This window comes from Pseudopipra pipra, chromosome 13, assembly GCF_036250125.1.
Source record: "Pseudopipra pipra isolate bDixPip1 chromosome 13, bDixPip1.hap1, whole genome shotgun sequence".
Lineage (NCBI taxonomy): Eukaryota > Metazoa > Chordata > Aves > Passeriformes > Pipridae > Pseudopipra > Pseudopipra pipra.
This window is the reverse complement of record NC_087561.1, coordinates 11,591,963-11,610,651: the sequence shown is the minus strand read 5'-3', so window position 1 is coordinate 11,610,651 and position 18,689 is coordinate 11,591,963. Positions and strand designations below refer to the sequence as shown.

Here is an 18,689-nt window from a genome sequence, read left to right as displayed (position 1 = left end):
ACAATAGTTTCTTTTACCTGCAGTAACTGCAATTCTACACTGACCAGTTGCAAAAGTTGTAAAACATTCACTTCTTGAATACACAGGACTTACTAGAGAGCTTAAATTATCCCCAAAGCAAGTGCAAGACTGGTGCCCTCTTGGTTTCTGCACTGGTGCCATCAGATAACCCAACAGACCCTGCCCAGATCCCATAATGTACAGGAACCATCAGCTCTTCTGTTATTCCACCAGCTGCTGGCACCAGTATCTCAAGGACAGAACATGAGCCTTGGTATAGCTTCAGCATGGTCTGTCTCTGGTTTACTCTCCCAGCTTCTAAAAGACACACAAGAGCCGGTTCTGGCAGCTCCCTTTGCAAAGGGGAAGGACTTACGTTCTTGCATTTAGCGCAGGTCTTGGCAAACTTGTGCTCATGGCAGGAGACACAGTAGAATTCATCACCCTTGGGGAAGAAGCTCCCGGATCCAATCACTTGCCTGCACTGGCTGCAGGTGAAGCAATCCTTATGCCAGACCATCTTCTTGTACTCAACATTTTGGTCTCCTGCAACAGATAGAAATAACTTGTTATGTGGGATTTCGGGCCTGTGGCAAACCCTCACCCTGTGCAGTGTAACTTATCTGTGGGCAAGAACTGTCCATACTTACACTCACGATTCAGTTGGAATGTAGACAAGAGACAAGCTCTTAATTTCTGTATCTGATTTTAGCCAGGAGCTGCTAGATTTTCTTAAAATATTTGTCAGACCAGGTGCCCAAGCCTCTGAATAGCTTGATTTAGAGAGCAAAGCTTTTGGTAGAAATGGTTTAAGACTAACTATTAATTATCACTTGAGGGTTAACTGCAAAGAAGCCTTTCAGTACTTGAATAAAATGGACAGGTGAGAGCAACAGTCAAAACTTACACTATTTTGTGATTCTGTCTTCCACTGTGATGCCCATACCCATAACTGCAGCCTCACAGCTTGATAAACCCCCCTGGTTATGCCCTGGAGCAGAATGTGGCCCTTGTACCCCTCTCACTGGCACCAGTACCTGCAATAATGGGCTTAAAGCAGCCCTTACACCTGGGTGCATCCTCAGTAGCAGTGCAGTTGCTGCACCAGACCTTGTTGTTCTCCCGGAGCATGAAGGGCTCGTTGACCAGGGACGTGTAGCACTTGAAGCAGCGGAAGCAATTATCGTGCCAGTAACGGTTCTTGAAATGCAACTCCTGGAACAAACAGAAAGGGAGAGATAAGCTTTTCTCTGTCACTGAGCAGCCCTAAAGCCAAGCATCTGGCTCATCAGCCTGGGCAGTCAAGGATAGATTCCTTGTTCCTAAGCACTGTCTGATTCTGTGGGTGGAGCTGCAGCTCCTCTGCAAGCAGTCAAGGGAAGGACATTTAACCAGACTCACTGACACAATTGCAATCACTTTTGAGGGTGGCAGAGGTTGCTTCAAACCAACAGCTCTGAGATTTGAAGTTCTGCAAGTGTGTGCTTCTCAGGTTGTCACACTCCCTCTAGTCCAGGTGTACATTATTACTGCCATAAACATGAAGTAATAAACATCTGACAAACTGACAACATCAGACCCTGAGTTCCCCAGTGCTTTGCCCAGATTAGTTTTTGTAGGTTCTGTGCAGGCTGGGTTACCTGCAGTTCTCTCTTCAGGGCAACTCAGCATTTGCAGCAGTCTGTGTTGCTGAATCCAGAACCTGAAATTGGCTCCTGTGCCACAGCAGCCCACCATGAGCATCCCTCTGCACATCCCAGTGTCACTGGCTCTTTGCCCAAGGAGCACATGGCCCACCAGCCACAGGACCCACAAAGAACTTGTTTTCACACGGTAGCTCACAAACAGACCAGAGCCAGCAAGACAAGCAGGAGGGTTCATCAGCATCTGCCTGTCCTCATCATCCATCAGCACTCACCTTGGAGTCAGCTCCAATGGGTTTCTTGCACTCAGTGCAGGTGTTGGCACAGAACTTCTCGAAGCACTTGACACAGCAGTGCCTGCCCTCCTTCTGCACATACTTCTTCCCGTGCAGGGGGTCCCGGCAGTAGTGGCAGTCAAAGCGCTCTGACATGGTGCCCACGGTGTAACTGCTGCCAGGCCCTGCAAGGGGACACAGGGTGAGGGAATGGCACTGCAGCCCTGACAACTGCTCCAGCTTCTTGGAGCTGTGCAAATCAGGAGGAGGATGGCTCAGCAATGAGCATGTGGTGGTGTCACACTCCTTGAGGGCTTGCTGGTAGAGATAGCAGCCCCAGTGGCAGCACTGTTAAGGCAATTTTTCTATGACATAGCTCAGGCAGTTACAAAACACGACACCTCTCTGCCACCTGCACTGGCATTTTCCCAGTGTCTCCAGGGTCTAGGTTAGGCTAATGAACCATCACAGTCAGGGAGGCTGAGTGCCTTCCTCAGCTGGGCAGGAGGGAAAATACGAAAGGCTCCTTGGTCAGGATAAGGAGAGGGAGAGATCACTCAGCAATTACTGTCATGGGCAAAACAGAATTCAGTTGGGGAAAGTAGCTTAATCAATCTTAAAAACACCTTCCCCCTGCCACTTCCCTTCTTCCCAAGCTCAACTTAAATCCTGATTCCTCTACCATCTCCCTCCAGCAGCTCAGAGGGATGGGGAAGGGGGACAATGATCAGTTCATCACAGTTTGTCTACCCCTCCTTCCTTCTCATACTCTCCCTGCTCCTGCGTGGGGTCCCTCCAGCAGTTTCCACAAACTTCTGCAACATGAATCATTCCCATGGGCTGCAGTTCCTCACAAACTGCTCCAGCATGTGTCCCTTCCACAAGGTGCAGTCCTTCAGAAACAGGCTGCTCACTCAGGGAGCACAGCTGCTGTTGAGTCCTACACCAGCCTTTCCCCATCGCATTCTTAACAGGAAGGACGCTAGACTGTTGTATTTACATATTTCACATCAAGCAAGGTTAATGACACCTAATCACTCCCCGAGAGTCCCTTAGTTCATTACTGCAGGCCTCAGTGAGGCCCTGGCTGAGGCACTACATCAGTTGTGTGCAGAAATCACCACCAAACGAGCAGAGCAGAATAGTTTCCATGTTTCCAGCCTGAACCCTCAGCCAGCTGCAGCCCTCCAAGGCCTTTTGTGCTGGATAGTTGTGCAGCTTCCAGCTGCCTCTTTTCACCAGGCTTTCAGATATAAAATCATAAGGGAAAAAAAACAAACAGGAAAATATCTCCCTGCATGGAAAGATGCTGCTTCAGTTCATGCCAGCGAGGCTCTGCCAAGGCCCATGGCCAGGGATCCAGCACATCCACGGGTGTGGGGGCTCTTGACCAGAGGATTTTCCACTTTGGCCAGAGATGCATACTCATGCTTTCTCCCCAGACACCCATCCCATCCTGCACACCCAGCCTCAGCCTCCCAAACCACTCCTGCTAAAAGCTCCCTCCATTTCCATACACTCTTCCTCAGCAGAAGTCATCATCACTTGTGTGAGGGGACTGCAAGGGCTCTGGCAGGGTTCAGAGAATCCTGGAGTGGTTTGGGTTTGAAGGGACCTTAAAGATCATCAATTTCCAAACCCCCTGCCATGGGCAGGAATGCCACTCACTAGATCAGGTTGCTCAAAGCCCCATCCAAGCTGACCTGGAACAATTCCAGGGGTGGGGCATAAGGGTTACACAAGCCTGTGGAGCAGCAGGAAAGGCAGCTCCATCCCGGCTCGTTCTCCCACAGCCCCAGCCCTGCAGAGCCCTGTTTCCCTTCATGGCCAACACCCTGGGACACATCCCTGAACATTCTGCACCATCAGCAACCGGATGGGAGTTATGGCTGTGGTCTGGCAATGGGGGCTGCCAAGAGGAAGCGTCCTCTTTTCCTGATGGAGCAGCAGTGCCAGCACAGAGCAAGGAAGGAGAGGACATGTTCAGGCCATACAAACTGCTGCTGCCTCCATTGCGTGACCTCACCTCGGAACATCCACTCGGCCCTGGAGTTTTGGGGGCTGCTTTGGTGCCTGTTCCTGACAGAGCTCATTGGTACAACTGGTGCTCATTCCAGCCATGCTGCTCCAAGCCTCAGCACAGTGTCTGTAAACTGAAATAGGGGGTTTTGGGGCGTAGAGAGGGTGTGTCGCTCCTAGCTGTGCCCTCACAGCAAGGAAGGGTCAGCGGGACCCTGTCGGGCTCATCCTCAGCCCCAGAATGCTGTTGGGTCTGCCCTGTTACACCTTCAGGACCTGTTCACACAGATTTTCATGGACACTTGCCCACCCCAGTAATTCCAGATTTGCCACCATCTGCAGGGCCCAACCTCACTGGCTGGGCACACATCCAACCCACCAGGTCCCGACCAGGGCCCATGAGTCCTGGAGACATGGGGAGGCTGCAGCAGAGCTAAAGGCTGTGTTCACACCCTTTTCCTTCCCCTAAAACTTACAGAGGCAGGCTAGAGGCTGAGCTGGCAGGAACTGCACTCTACGGGGGAACCAAGGTCTGGAAATGCCACCTTGCCAAGGCCAGGGGATGGCCATGTCCCGCTGACAACTACCCCAAGGTAGTTCAAGCAAATGAAACAAATAAACAGCTGGGAAACACGGAAACTATGTGAGCCACCGCCAGCTCTGCAGAGCTTTAGCAAGCAGGTGGGTTTAATTCGGAAGAAATGCAACTGCATGGAGTCCACAGCAAACATTCCCCATCTCAGGTTTAGGGTTGCTTTCAACCAGAACACATAATCTTAAAAGTATGGCTCAGGGAGTAACCTAATCCTGTGCTCCCATGTAATGCATCACGCGCTAATGTGAGGCACATTTATCACAGCAGCTTTGGAGTTACAGACAAATTCACACTGGGCCTGGCCTGGCTCCTGGAGCTGGGCTGTGCCTGCAGCCAGACCAGCATCTGCCTGCCTCGTGCCACCTCACCGACCAGAAAGCCCCCCTCATACATAGGCATTTACTTCCAGTTTTTCCAGGAGCTTTCTGCCCTCAGCAGTATCATTCCTGATCTAGACCCAGGGAAGGCACCTCTGTCCCCTTGCCTGCAGTAAGGATGCCCCAAGCACATTCTCACAGCAAGCATGCTGCCTGCTCATGGGCTCTGCTCACCTGGGCTTATGTCCAGAGTCCATGTCAGCCAGACCACCTCCTACAACCCTCCCACAGGAGCAGCCCATCCAGGGGCTGGTGCACAAGAGCCCCAAAAGCCACCAGTGTGTGGCAGAACAGGGTCCCAGGCCAGTTGCAGATGTGCTGGGACCACCAGGTCATTCTCCCAAAGTGGAGTAAACGTTGGTGGACTCTTCAGAGCTCAGCTTCATTTAGTATCCTACAGCTGCTCCCCTCAGACCTCTTGTCCCCTCTCACAGAAGGTAAACAGAGCAGATATTTCTTGTGCTCTGTATAAAAATAATTACATCTTCTAAAGCCTGGTTGGCAGCAGGTCATGCTTTTGGAGTTGTTTATCTACTTAATAACCTGTCCACCCTCCAGCTGCACCCGGTCTCCACAGCTTAACTTTCCAGAGTTTCCAGGTATATTAACCCTGGCCTATCTTTACTGTCTGAAAAATAGGCAAGTCATGAAACTAAGGACACACTGGGTATATGGAAAAATCATTACTTCCTTGGAGCCTTTATGTTAGTGCCCACTGTCTTGCTTCCCCATGTAAGTGGTACAGCAGCTGTTGAGCACACAGTGGAGGTTCACAACTGTGGATTCACAACTGTGGATTAACAACTACGCTACAGCAACACAAAATTCAGGGCTCAGAGTAAGGACTCACCAAACTAACCACTAGACCCCGAAGCACTGAACCCTTGTGCTTCTTTTCACAGTGCTGTGCTTAAAATAAGATCAGTAATGCAGCTGGTTGAGCTTGGGAGTTATTTGAACACAGTTTCTTTGGCTATACTTTTACACCAAATTACAGCAACTCTGAGCTGACAGCCTGGTCAAGCGTCTCTTGTTTGGCTCCAGGAGAATAATGTACCCTGAGGACATCTACTAATCCAAACCCCATTTCAGCTTGTCACTGAGGCCACAGAATGGGATTTAGAAAACATAAGAAAAGTACAGACAGACTGGAGGATGTTCTGCTGGAGAGGAACAAGTGAAAAGAGACAGCACAGGTGGCAGGGGAGAGGGGTACATGCCCATCCTTAAGTAGCCTAGAGGACCCCCATGAAGAATAAGAGATAAAGAAAAATATAGCAATACTTCCAGAAACTAATCCCCCTCTAAGCAAGGTGTCCCTGTCCCACCAGCCCTGGCAGGGTGCTGTCTAAATGTAGCTCCCTGATGGATTTGGCTACAGCTCAAGGGCAGATGGCCAGGCCAGTGGCCTTCTCAAGTATCAGGGTATTTGGCACAAAGATCCACTAGAACACAACCCTAACATTTACCTGACCACAGAGGTGCCAGTTAGCCACTTGTCCCCTGGGAGCATCTTCTGCTTTTCAAAAGCTGCTCCTCAGCCCTTGGGCAACCATGACTTCCACCCTCCAGAGATCTCAAACATCTGGGGCCCGTTGGCTGCCACACACCTCAAGTCATCCTGACACTGTGTGGTGGAGCTGTCACAGGGCTGTGTCAGGCTCAGTGTCAGGGCTGTCTGCACCCTGCAGCATGGTGAGGTTGGGATGGAGAGGGTACAGACCCAAGAAGTGCCATCCTACAAAAGCTACTGCATTCATACAACCCCCTGCCTCTCCCTGGGTTTCTGTCTCCCGTCGCCCCTGGGCTGGTTCATCCCGGTTCAGTTATATACCCAGAGCAACATTGCAGTGGTTTGCACAGCAAACAAAACCAAAGCATTCAGCAAAGGGAGCTGAAGCACAGCTGATAAGCAAAGCACTTAGCACAGGATATGTGTTAATGTCTCTGGGGAGTATGTTTAAATGTGATAAACTACCCAGGAAGAACTTCAAGTGTGGTCTCTAAAAACAACAAGAGAAACTGTACTTATACTTTACAGATTATTCTGTCACTTAAGGAAGAAGATGAGGTTGAAGTTGTTAACTCTGTGCCCTACCCGCAGTTGCATACAGAAATAAAAGAGCAATTGCTTTTTGACTCTCCGTCAGTTTTATTTTTCTCAGCAGATTGAGTACACAGCCCCCACACTGCCAGGATTGGCTACAACCCCCTGTTCCAGCTCAGTCCTGGCATCCCCTGCTCTGTCACCTGAGTTACCATTCTCAGCATTCCTCTGTGCAGTGTTGCATGGTTTGCTATAAATACCAGGGAAACCCTTAAAGAAAGGGTCCTGTTAATCCGAAATGCAAAGTGACACTCAGGACTGGCACACTGCCTTGGACAACAAGCGTTTGCTAAGCCAAAGGAAAAAAAGAAGGAAAGAAAACTCTTGCAGGTTATTTTCGCTGGGAGGGCTGGCAGTACTGAGTGGAGAACTCTGCTCTCCCATTGCCAGGCTGGGGGCACGTGCGACTCTCGTACTCTATAATTCAAAAATTAGCCTGTTGATAAAATGGAAGCTTCTTTATTTAGAACAAGAACAGCTCCAAGTTCCTCAGGCGGTGGCCAAAAACATTCCCTACGGTCCTATTGCCACCATGCCTGAGCACATCCCAATCACTATTAAATCTTCACAGTTCCCCAGGGAAGTAAGGATGTGCTATTTATTAAAAACCACTGCTCCAGCCCTGCAAACACTTCCCCCAGGGATTGCTTTGGCACTCAATACAGGGCTCAGCTAAGGCTAACAAGGCACAGCTGCCTCAAGTAAGGCTGAGTACTTAGGCAGAGTTTAAGCAGCAAAGTCCAAACCTTTCAAAAGTAACCAAATCAGCTAACACAAAAATCCTGTTCAGTAACTAACTCTGTGGCTGCATTAAGCCTTTCAGATTCTTCAGTTGTGTTCCCAGCTATGCAGAGATCTGCCCCCACCTCAACATCTCTGCCCCCACCTCAACGGCTGGATGCCCTTCTCATGCCTGGGTGCCCTTGGGAGCCAAATGTGAGCTTCCTCCTGCTATGGAGAAGTCACCCCACCCCCAGAGCAGGCACTATGGTACCCCTGCAACTCTCCCTGCAACTCTCCCCAGGACTGGGGCTCCCTGTGGGGTGCCAGAGTGGTCGCTGTCCTCCAACCACAGCTTCTGCTCAGAAGACACTTGAGCATTTTGCATCACAGCACAACATCAAGTCTGTGAGTCCTTGTCCCAGGGAACACCCCCTGAGGAAGGTGAGAAAGAAAACAAAGGTATAGCTGGGAAGATATTGAAAGGATGCTACATTAGACAATCTTGTGGACTGAAGTTAAAAAATAAGTGTTATCTTACATCAAATTATAACACAGAAGTCAAATTTTACTCAGAAAGGCACCTTGCACAATGTACACCTTCATCACACAAGCAAATCCGAAGCAGTTACAGGCTGTGCGAGCAGCCTCGTGCTTATGCCCTGTCCTGGGAGGCACAGCACAAAGTTGAGCTTTGCTGTGCCTTTTCTCCCCAGTTCTGAGGAGGCTCTATGTTCCCAAGTCTCACAAGCACTCCTGGCTCCCAGGGGGCAGCAACTCGCTTTGGTGCCCATGGCAGCTGCACCCCAAATCTCTCCCCAGGCACGTCCACCCTTTGATCTCATCAAGAGATGCAATGGCACTGCTGTCATCATTATGGTGTAGGGCTGTAAATGCATGTTGGACACACACAAAAACAGCTTCTAAGAGTCAGATAGACTTTTAAAAATCCTAAAGAGCTTCCAATTGTCTTCAGCTGGAGGGCTAGAGGAGATTAGTTGGGATGGGAAGACACCACACATCTGCATGTCGTGGGGACATGCAAAACATGGTCTCAAGGTTCCTGTCAGTGTTAATGGGAAGGAGAAGTTCACATTTTCCTATCACTGGCGAGTCAGCCCATCTGATGTACAAGACAAACACAGAGAAGGGGGAGCAATCACAAAACCACCAGAGCAGAGCAAACCCTCTGGGGTTTACACATGGGCTCCCCACAGCTCTGGGTTCCCTGCTCACCACAATAAGCTTGCTGTAAGAAGGAGCATTGTTCCCATTGTCACCAAGTCTTATTCAAATAGCAGCTGAGCCCCAGCCTTCCCACAGCAGCACTTACCAAGAGCAGATACAATAGCACTTACCATCCAATGCATTTTCCAAATAAACGAGGCCACCACCACCACCACCCTGCTCCCAGCACCAGTCCCCCCATGCTGGTTATCAGCCCATTTGCCATCAGGAGTTACAGCTGCAAATTGCTGAGGCTTCAGACTGAATTCAAAAGAGTTATTTCTCTAGTGCAGGAGACTGTCAGCAAAACCTTCCTCCCCATCTGCCAGGCATATTCCCACAACGCCTGGCAGCACATCTGCTTTACCTGTGTGCCTGTGGAAAGCCATGACTAAGCAGCCCAAAGTCAGCAGCAGCCCCTCAGGTAATGGAGTTCACAGTCTCTTGGCTGATAAGGAGCAGCCCCATTTGATAACATACATTTAAACGGAGGCTATTAATACGGACGGGACTCCTACCAGATGTCCACTCCCCTCCCCAGAGATCACAACCTTAATCCCCCTGGAAAATTCTTACCATTTTAGGTGATCCAAGGGAGAAGAATAGGATCCTGAGACCTCTAGGTCTCTGTAGGCAACATTCAAATACCTGCCCAGCTACTCAGCACCCAAATTAGTCCCAAAGGCAGAGTGTGCCTCAGGAACTTGACCCCATGCTAGTACTATTTGGCCTTGGCTTTAGAGTGAGATTGTGTCTCAACAGTCCCAAGCTAAATTACAGACCCAACGTTAATGCTGCTGTGCCATTGCTGAAGGGAAGAGGGAGATTCCAGTCCCATGGGGGCTGAAGGGGCTGCAGTCCCAGGAACCAGCAAGAGACTGTCCTTTGGATGTAGGACCATGGAAGGATGTGGGTTGTAGCCCTGGGAACTCAGCTGACAGCCCACAGAAGTACCAGCAGATAAATTCATGGTGGGTTGGACTTGCTTTCAACATGAAGGTCATGCTGAAGTTTTACTGCCAGTAAAACTACTGTGCTTGGTCCTTCCCCAGCTTTCACCCCGAGGAAGCTCAAGGCATTAACTCTTCAAAGTGAGTGAGTCTCTGAACAGCAGCACTTAGAAAGCTGGCTTTCATGATATGGGGCTTCTCCAGCATCTAACGTGACTTTAGAGGGCACCGGTTCATGTCTTTGTCCTCTCCATTAGGTGCCCACAAAGCTCCCTAGAAAATCCCAGCTCCATGGCTCCAACCAACCTATTTCCATCCAAGTGATGGCAGGGTGGAGGCAGCTCTGGCTCGGGGTTCACTCCCATGGGGACACCCAGGCAGCAGCAGCTCCACAACCCCAAACTCACTCTGGGTTATGCAATTGGTGTCGGCGCACACTCAGGGCCGGGGGCCAGGGCCGCCCAGCTGCTAATCCTGCCTCACCCCTGACGCACTGCACGGCCGTGGGAAAGTCAGTCAACCTCCCTGACAGCCACTGGGAAAAGCCAATGTTTATCATTCCTTCCAGGGAGCCCATCGTGGTGGTGTCTGGCCTCTGAACAACAACCCTGCTACAGCCAGGAGCATCTCTGCGTCCCACTTGCAGAGGTCCCAAGAGCTCCTCAGCCACGCATGTCACCTGGGCCTTCACACCCATCTTAGGGCCCCCATGTAGCACATGCACAAGGTCAGCACCTCACCAGCATCCCAACATCTCCAAGTTTCCAACATGGCCTGGAAAAGGCCACACTTGACAGCCTGCCATCCCAAAAGAGCACAGCATGGATCCACTCATGTAGCAGATTGAGGCTGGGAAACACACTAAGATACTAATGCACTGAAACACTTTGGCAGAGAAAAACCCAATGTTATTCTGCCCCAGCTCATCTATAAACTCCAGCAAATTGTTTGCATAATTCAGATGGTAACAGGAACCCTAACAACTGGTATTTTCCTGTGCTAATCTTGCTGCGTGCAGTGTAATATTTACAGACATGAGTTCATTTTTGGCAATGCACGTAGAGTTTACTCCATTAACTATTCTCATTCCTTTCTAGTTCCCTACACAAAGCTCTGGCACCCTCTCACCAGGCACTCATTTCCTACTTCCCCCAGAATACCCCGGCATTTCAATTAGAAACCTTTGCTCTCCATCCTAAAAGATGGAACAGCATTGCTGTGTGATGCCAGCAGCTGCCACACCCACCCAGAGGCAGCTGCAATCAGCAGTGGTTTGGCAGCACTGCAGAGGGGTGTGGAGGGCAGGGGTGGACACTTGGCCATAACACTGTTTCATGTGCACAAACACACGTGAGTTTGCAGCACCACAACAGGTTTGGGCTAGAGGAGGTGGGATGGAGAAAGCTTGGCCAGAAAACAGGAGGAAGACACAGCCCTGCTGATGCCCATGAAGCTTCACCATGAAACTATCCGGCACAGCTCGCTCTGGTGATTCTCCAGAGCAGTCTATGACAAAAAAGGCCACTTTGTTTGAATTTGTGGCCTCCTGGTCCAACACAGCAGGAATAGACTGGGGATCAACTCCAACAGCTGCTCTTGGTTTCTTGGCTGGTCTAAGCCATATGAGCTTGGACAATTCCCAGCTCTTCCCAGGCCCCTCTTCCTCCACAAATGAATAAACACACCAGTGGTGCAGTGTATAGCAGAGGTGCCAAGGAGGGACATTGCTGTCCTCTGAAACATGACCTAGAGCAGATATCTCCAGGAAGGAGAGGGTGCCTCAGAACAAGGTGTGCCAGCCCTGTCTGAGCCCTTCTCTGTGAGCCAGGCACATGCACCCACCCTGAGAGAAGAGTGGTACAAATACATCAGTGAGTACACAGCAGGGCATGTAGGCTTGGGATGTTATGTTTTTAATGTTAAACCTGTCCTGTAGGCTTTCCAGTGAGCTGCCCTGGATACCCTGATCCCACCACATGGGTCCAACTGCAAAGCAGCATGGCTGGGGCATAATGTCATCCACTCAGATAAACAAATGATTCACATTGTGATTTCCAGAGTATTTTCTTGCCCTAAGAATCCTGCCAGAAAAGGTCTGGGCCTCTCAGCTTGCTCACACACATCCTGCTGTCACTCAACAGGCAGAAAGTCCTAAATAGAGCAGTTATAACCCAGGCATTGATGAACTATTTAGTCACCGTCATCAAAGAAAGCAGCAGTAAATACCAGCAGCAGACACCTGTCCACCCCTTAAGATAATGCTGTACCTTCTCCTTCCACACACACTGCTAGCAATGCACAGCACACCTGCACAGAAAAGCACACTGGCCCTTCACCAGGTTCCCCATAAAATGAGAGTCCCACATTGCTCCCTACCCTTCCTGTCCCTACCCTTACCCTGGACTCACTCCAGCTGGAGGCTGTGCAGGAATAGCACAGGACCAGCACAGTCCCATTGGCAGGTGAGAGTTGGCACCCCACATCCAGGTTTCTACAAACACTTCTTTCTTTTCAAGTAACAGCACAGCAGATTTTTTTTTCCCATTTTAAATCTCTCAGATTGCATGCATGTGTTCTCTCACAGAAGAGACAGCAGCCCCCAGTACCACAGAAATTCTGGGCAAGTTTGGGACCGGGACTGCCACCTGGGACTGATCCAACTCTCCAAGCACTCAGTATCCAACATGCTTTCTTCTCCCAGCACTGGCAGAAGGCACTGCAGAGCAGTCAGGGGATGGCCCCTGGTCTGCTCCAACCAGGATTATACCTGAAAAAAATGAGGAGTTTCCAACTAGTTTCAAGCAGCCAGTCCAGTTCAAAACTGGACAGTTTTTCTTTGAAGTATCCCAAAAATGCAGAACTCTCAAACACAGCTCAGTTCCCCTGTTCCATGTACAAGGATGTGCTTCCGCACCCCTGAAGCTTCCCACAGACACTCACAGGAACACAAGGCAGAGACACCTGAGTCCACACAGGATGTACTCACATCCAGAGCTAAACCAGTAAGGAAATCACTGCAGTGACAGAAGGGATGAACACACCAGCCACCAGGTGAGCCCTGTGCCCTCAGGGAACCAGCTCCAGAGGGGACAGTAGAGAAGGAAACAGGGCAACACGTGGCAAAGGAACACAGGGTGGTTTTCATTCTTTCATGCTGAACTCCAGCTCACAGCTGGGTCAGACCAGTGTGCTGAGCCTTTCAGTGCCAAGGGAAGCTTTTAGGATCAGCTGTAGAGGCAGGCATAGAGGATCTGGGAATAGATTTATAAGGAAGCGGACGCAGACTGGGCAACCCTTAGTGAACTCAGATATAGTGAGGATAGAAACAAAAGGGGGAAAAGAAGGCAAGATAAGAAGAGATAAAAAAATAGGAATGAGAGTGAAGCAACAGACAGGAAATAATGCTTAAGAGATAATGGAACTGGAAATAAAAGCATCTGAAAAAAAAGCAAAACCAGAAAGAGATATAAACCAAGTTTTTTTCCATCTGCCTCGATCCACAGGCTGGACTGTTTCCAGGACTATTCCCGTGGCAGCTCCAAATTTATTTCTCTGCTGCCATCTGCTCTGTGGCTCCCCTACACACACGCTCCTGACTGGCACTTCTTCCCATCACCTGTTGCTGACGTGGCAGACCTCTCAGTGCTGCTGAAAGCCAAGTGACTGAGGCCTGGGGGGAGTGTCTGCACATAAATCAGGAGCTACTTTGTAGTCCCGAAGCTTTGTTCAGCTCCTGTTCCCTGTCCTGGCTATTGCAGGATTGGAGAACAGAAGCCACAGTGCAGTGGGACTCAGGTACCAAACAACCCCATGGCAGCAGCACGAGGACACAGAGGCTCCAGAGAGCACTGCGGTGAGGAGAGGCTGCAGAAGCTTTAGGTGCTGTGCAAGGCTGGCTTTGAATCAACTGCACGAGAAAGTTCATTTCCCCCATCCCTGCTCCCTCCTCCCTGTGCCTCTTTCATGTGTTACAGATAAGATGCCAAGACTGTATCTTCCAGCAGCAAGGACACTGAGCGCCTGATGTAGTCCCAACAGTTAGGATTTAGACATTCAGTACAAGCTCAAAAAGGGATAGTCCCAAAGGGCTGAAGATTTTTTAAAAATCTCTTAGAAAGCTAAAGGTATTAGTCTTAAATGCACTCAGTTAAACCTGAGCTGTGTTTCTCTTCCTAGCTCTGTCTCCCATGTCTTTCTGCCTCAACTCATGCTGCAGAGGGGAGCTGTTAGTGTGCAGACAGCAGACTGGGAGGCTCAGCAGGCTGCCCACAGCCCCCTTGACAAACTGCAAGGTGAAAACAGCAGGTCTGAATGTGCCCATGAATATCAGCCAACCCTAAGGGGACACGATTTCTTTCGTTCCTCTCAGGAGAAAGATCCACATATACTGCCAAGACTGGTCTAATTCATCTGCCTTTAAGAGTATCAAGCCCAAAACTAAGCTAAAAAGCTTCAAATACTGCATTTGCATCTTCCCCCCCCAGCAGCTGGGTCGTGCACAGACCCACCCAGCAGTGCTGTGGCCAGGCTGTGATGCTTCTCTATCACCAACAGCACTTCCACCAGGTGATGTGGTCCTGGGAAGAGCCCTGGGGTCAAACAGGCTGCACCACAACTTGGTTATTCCCTAACTTATTACCCCAAAACTTCACACTTAGGACAGAGAAGCTCCTTAGGGCAATCTTGGCCAACTTTGGGTCTGTCTTTTTTCACATTTAGACACACTCACATGCAGGAGGAACGACCAGTGGAGTCAAAAGTGAGGCAAACATTTGCCAGTCTCAGCTTTCCCCTCATGGCTTAGCCCTGGCTTCATAGCAGAGCAAAGTAACTTAAGTCCCCATCAAATAAATACCACACTGATCTCAGGCAGGCAGCATGGCAGTCTTTCCAGGACAGATGAGGTGTGATGAACAGGCACAGCAATATAATCCTACCATACCCACACAATAAGTGCTCATGTCAGGACTTCACTGAGCAGTTACTGGGCCATCACTGAAATAATATTTCACAGCCTCCATTCTGCTCTCTGCACTTTTAATTGCTCTCAATTACTTGTCATGGGCAGCCTGGCTGAGCGATGCTGTGCTCCAGTGAAGTTAAACAGCTCACTGTGGAGCGCACGGAAGGAAGTTCAGCTGTTAGTTTGCATCACTCCTTGAAAGCTGGGTCATTCCCTGGAAACCTACCCACTAGGAGTCAGAAATTAGCAGCTACCCAGACATCAGTTACAACACACATGCTCTCCAGCATCCCCCCATGGGTTTGCAGTAGCTCTGACACCCTCCCCTGACACCTTGGTCAACAGGACCTGGCAGCAAGGAAAACTTGCAAGGAGAGTTCTGCAGGCAATGCCCAAACTCTGCCTCTGAAGGCTGGGAATGCTTTCTGTGTGATGTCTCCTAGCACAACATCATGTTCCTGGGAAGCTGCTGGGCAGATAGTTCTGCAGACCTCCATCCTCTGCCCCCACAGGACAGTGGCCAAGCCAAAACCCCACACCAGCAGGGCTCTGCAGGACTGAGGAGCCTCGGTGTTACCTGTTTCAGAGCTTGACTGTCAGGGGAGAAGACAGGGCTGTTTGTGGATGGACTGTGATGCTGGCAAAACATCCTCCAGAAATTCAGCACGTTAGAGACACTGAGGATAGAAAACTTCAGCTCAGGTGTTCAGAGAAGGCTAAAGCAAAGCACTCAGAAAAGGGCTGGGCAGAAGCACATTTCCTGGCTAAAGGTGAGGAAAGGCCATCGCTTCAGTGAGGACGTGCCTTTCCAAGCATTGGCATGCCAGTTGGGAAGACACCCTGGCATCAAGCACACCATCAAAGCACTGCCCGAACTTGGCACAGGCCCTAGGCCATGCCCTCAGCACTGATTTAGAGCTGACAGAGCCAGCCCTGCCCATGGGTTTAGCAGGAGAACCAGCCCATTACCCTGGGCAGTCACCTCAAGCAAGATTAGCATTTGGCTGCCTGCACCTTCAGTTATTAGCCAGAACTGGTGGCTGAAAGGACCAAATCCCCCTTGTTATGTGGCCATTTTAAAAATAACCTTTCCCAAATCCCCACAGTGCATAACCCTGTGTCTGTCTCAGCTCCAAGAGCTGAAGGAGATCAGTTTGCAGGGCTGACGGGTATTTTTGGGCAGTCTGACTAATTGTCAGGACATATGCTGAGCATTCTTTACAAGGAAAAACAAAGCTGCAAGGTCCCCTCCAGTGAGGCCTAAGGGGCCAGATTAGTCACAAGAGCTATTTTCATAAACCTCTGCTTTGAGAATGTTTGATTTAATGTCCAGCTTCAGATAAGTGCATTTTAAAATGAGAGAAGGGGTGAACATCCTTGCACCCCAACACTCACAATGAGGGCTCAGCCAGGCTGGCAGGCTGGGCCATGTCCAGCCCTGCACCAGCAAGGGCAGGAGAAGTGGAAACCCTTCACCTTGGAGTGGCTTCAGATTCACAACTGTTACTTTGGCACCACATCACACAGGGACTCACTGGCCATGCCAGGGCACATGCTCCAGGACAATCCGGGCACATGCTCAGGGCAGTCTGGGGACGTGCTCCAGGTCACCCAGTAGGGCAGGTGAGGAGGCACCTGCTCACTTGTAAGATGGAGCCTGGCACACCTTCTACGACACCTCACTCGGGTCCTGCACTTTCACACTTTTCCTCTTCCAAAACAGATGCTGTTTAACTTTCCCCTTTGCCCAGACTGGTTGATTTTAACGACCATTCACATTAACATCTTGCAAATCAGCTCATCAAGCCTCCTGTTACAGCCCTGTTCATTCAGTGGCCATGCATCACGCTGCTCAGCCAGGCTCTTTGCCTCTCTCCTTCCACAGGGAAGCTGGAGCCCATGCCAGACTGGAAGACCACTTGCACTGATCCTACTGAACTTGCCATGGCTGGTCTTTCCCAAACTGACCTCCAAGAGACTCAGGCAAAACCAGAGAAGTCAGCCAGACATCCCTAAAAGCCTGAAGCCCTGATAAAGGAGTATTTTGCCAGCTGTGTCCCTCTTCCTCCCTCCACACTCAATAGCAAGAACCCCCAGCTCAGCAGCTCCAGAGCCTCAGTGCCCTGCAGCCCAATGTGAAGTGCTCCTCAGAGACCACATGCCATGGTCAGCTGGTTCTTATAAGTTCATTTACACCAAAAAAGAAGAATTTATTCTAAAAGCAACCTGTTTTCAGTGTGTTTCTTTGTTGCAGTACCTTGCTGCTTCTCCTTTGAAGGGCACCTTTCACCAATCTGAGCACCTCAGCAGCACTCCACTCACATGCCAGTTTAAGCCAGCACTCACCCAGCTCATTTTCTCTACAGTACTAAAACGGCAAATAAAGAATCATAGAATATCCTGAGTTGGAAGGGACTCACAAGATCATCAAGTCCAAGTCTGTCTCTGCACAGGATAGACCCAAGAACCACACCCTGTGCCCGAGAGTGTCATCCAAAAGCTCCTTGAGCTCTGTCAGGCTGGGTGTTGTGACCACTGCCCTGGGGATCCTGTTCCAGTGCCAAATCACCCTCTGGGTGAAAAATATTTTCCTAATATCTAAACCACCCTGACACAGCTTCAGGCCACTCCCTTGGGTCCTGTCACTGGTCACTAGAGAGAAGAGATCAGTACCTGTCCCTCCTCTTCCCCTCCTGAGGAAGTTGTAGACTGCAATGCAGTGTCCCCTCAGTCCTTTGGTGTGCAGCACCTCCACAGCATCCCGGGGCACAGAAGCCAGAGCAGCCCATGTTTCCCCACCACTGTGCTCTCCCTTTCAGTCCAGAAGCTGTTTAGGATGCTTTGAGTCCCACTGTTGTCTCATCCCATGCCTCTGACCCACACACTTGTTCTTTTCCCTTCTTCTGGTGTATACCAACCCCTGCTTTTCTCATTCAGCAGACACACTGCACCAGAAGCACACACATCTCAGGGTGACAAGAGCTCTCCAAAGTCTCCAACAATGCCTTCTCTGCATTTTTCCCCCTGAGCTGCACAGCAATTTCTACTGAGGATAAGTGTTGTCAATTCAATTTCTAATAACGGCATTAAAATGTATGAGCCAGTTCTCTGGAGCCAGGGATAATATTTTCAAAGTGCCTGTAAGGCAATGTAAATTTCATAAAGTGATAAGGATCCCGAGTCTCCCTGGAAATCATGTCAGATCAGAGCTGGGTAAGGACTACCCTGGAAAGCATTCCTTGTGGGGCCGCTTCGAAAACACAGCTTCAAATGTAAAAAAAGGAACAAATATCTTAAAGTCTTTCATCAGGGTTAGGGTTCAGCTTCAGCCAAAACCAGAGTGTCCCAGCCTAGAATGGCTTTCAGAGCCCTGCCCTGGTTTGTGGCATCCCTGTTGTCATTATCTGCAGGATGGAGACTGTTTTAGAGAGGGAGGCAGGCGAATTCTCCTTCCCCAGCACACTCCCATTCTAGTTTCTGGGTAATCTGGCAAAATTTGAGTTCCTTTAATGTCTTGGAAATGTTAAGTTCAGTAGACTTGGTAAGAGACAGTCAGGGCCAAAGCAGGGTGGGGAGGAGAGGTTACTTAAACTGCTAAATTTAATTTGCCTGTCATTTGCTGAAACAGCAAAATCCTTCATCCCCCACCTCCCGGCCAAGGCATTCAGAGGCAAGAGAAGGTCCCCCCTCCTCTCCCATGCTCCTCTAAGGCTCTTATAGCAGCACTGCTCGTTACAGCATTTCTATCAGTGCTGACTCCTGGAGCGATGGGCAAAGTCTCTGAGCTGGTACATTCATTAAACACAAACTTTG

At 49.9% G+C, this 18,689-nt stretch overlaps 1 protein-coding gene across 4 annotated transcripts in view; it reads right to left on the bottom strand.

Annotated features, from left to right (window-relative positions):
- FHL1 (four and a half LIM domains 1) overlaps window positions 1-18,689 on the bottom strand; it is a 31,405-nt gene that overhangs the window by 2,135 nt on the left and 10,581 nt on the right. For 2 of the 4 annotated variants that reach the window (XM_064670046.1, XM_064670047.1), the window contains exons 2-4: window positions 1,919-2,103; window positions 1,038-1,215; window positions 377-546 (exon numbers count right to left, since the gene is read on the bottom strand). In XM_064670046.1, the coding sequence (XP_064526116.1) occupies window positions 377-546; window positions 1,038-1,215; window positions 1,919-2,074 (504 nt within the window). In that variant the 5' untranslated portion in view covers window positions 2,075-2,103. Of the gene's footprint in view, window positions 1-376; window positions 547-1,037; window positions 1,216-1,918; window positions 2,104-9,330; window positions 9,471-18,689 lie in introns of those variants that run through there. The other 2 variants (XM_064670044.1, XM_064670045.1) reach the window with 2 other exon arrangements.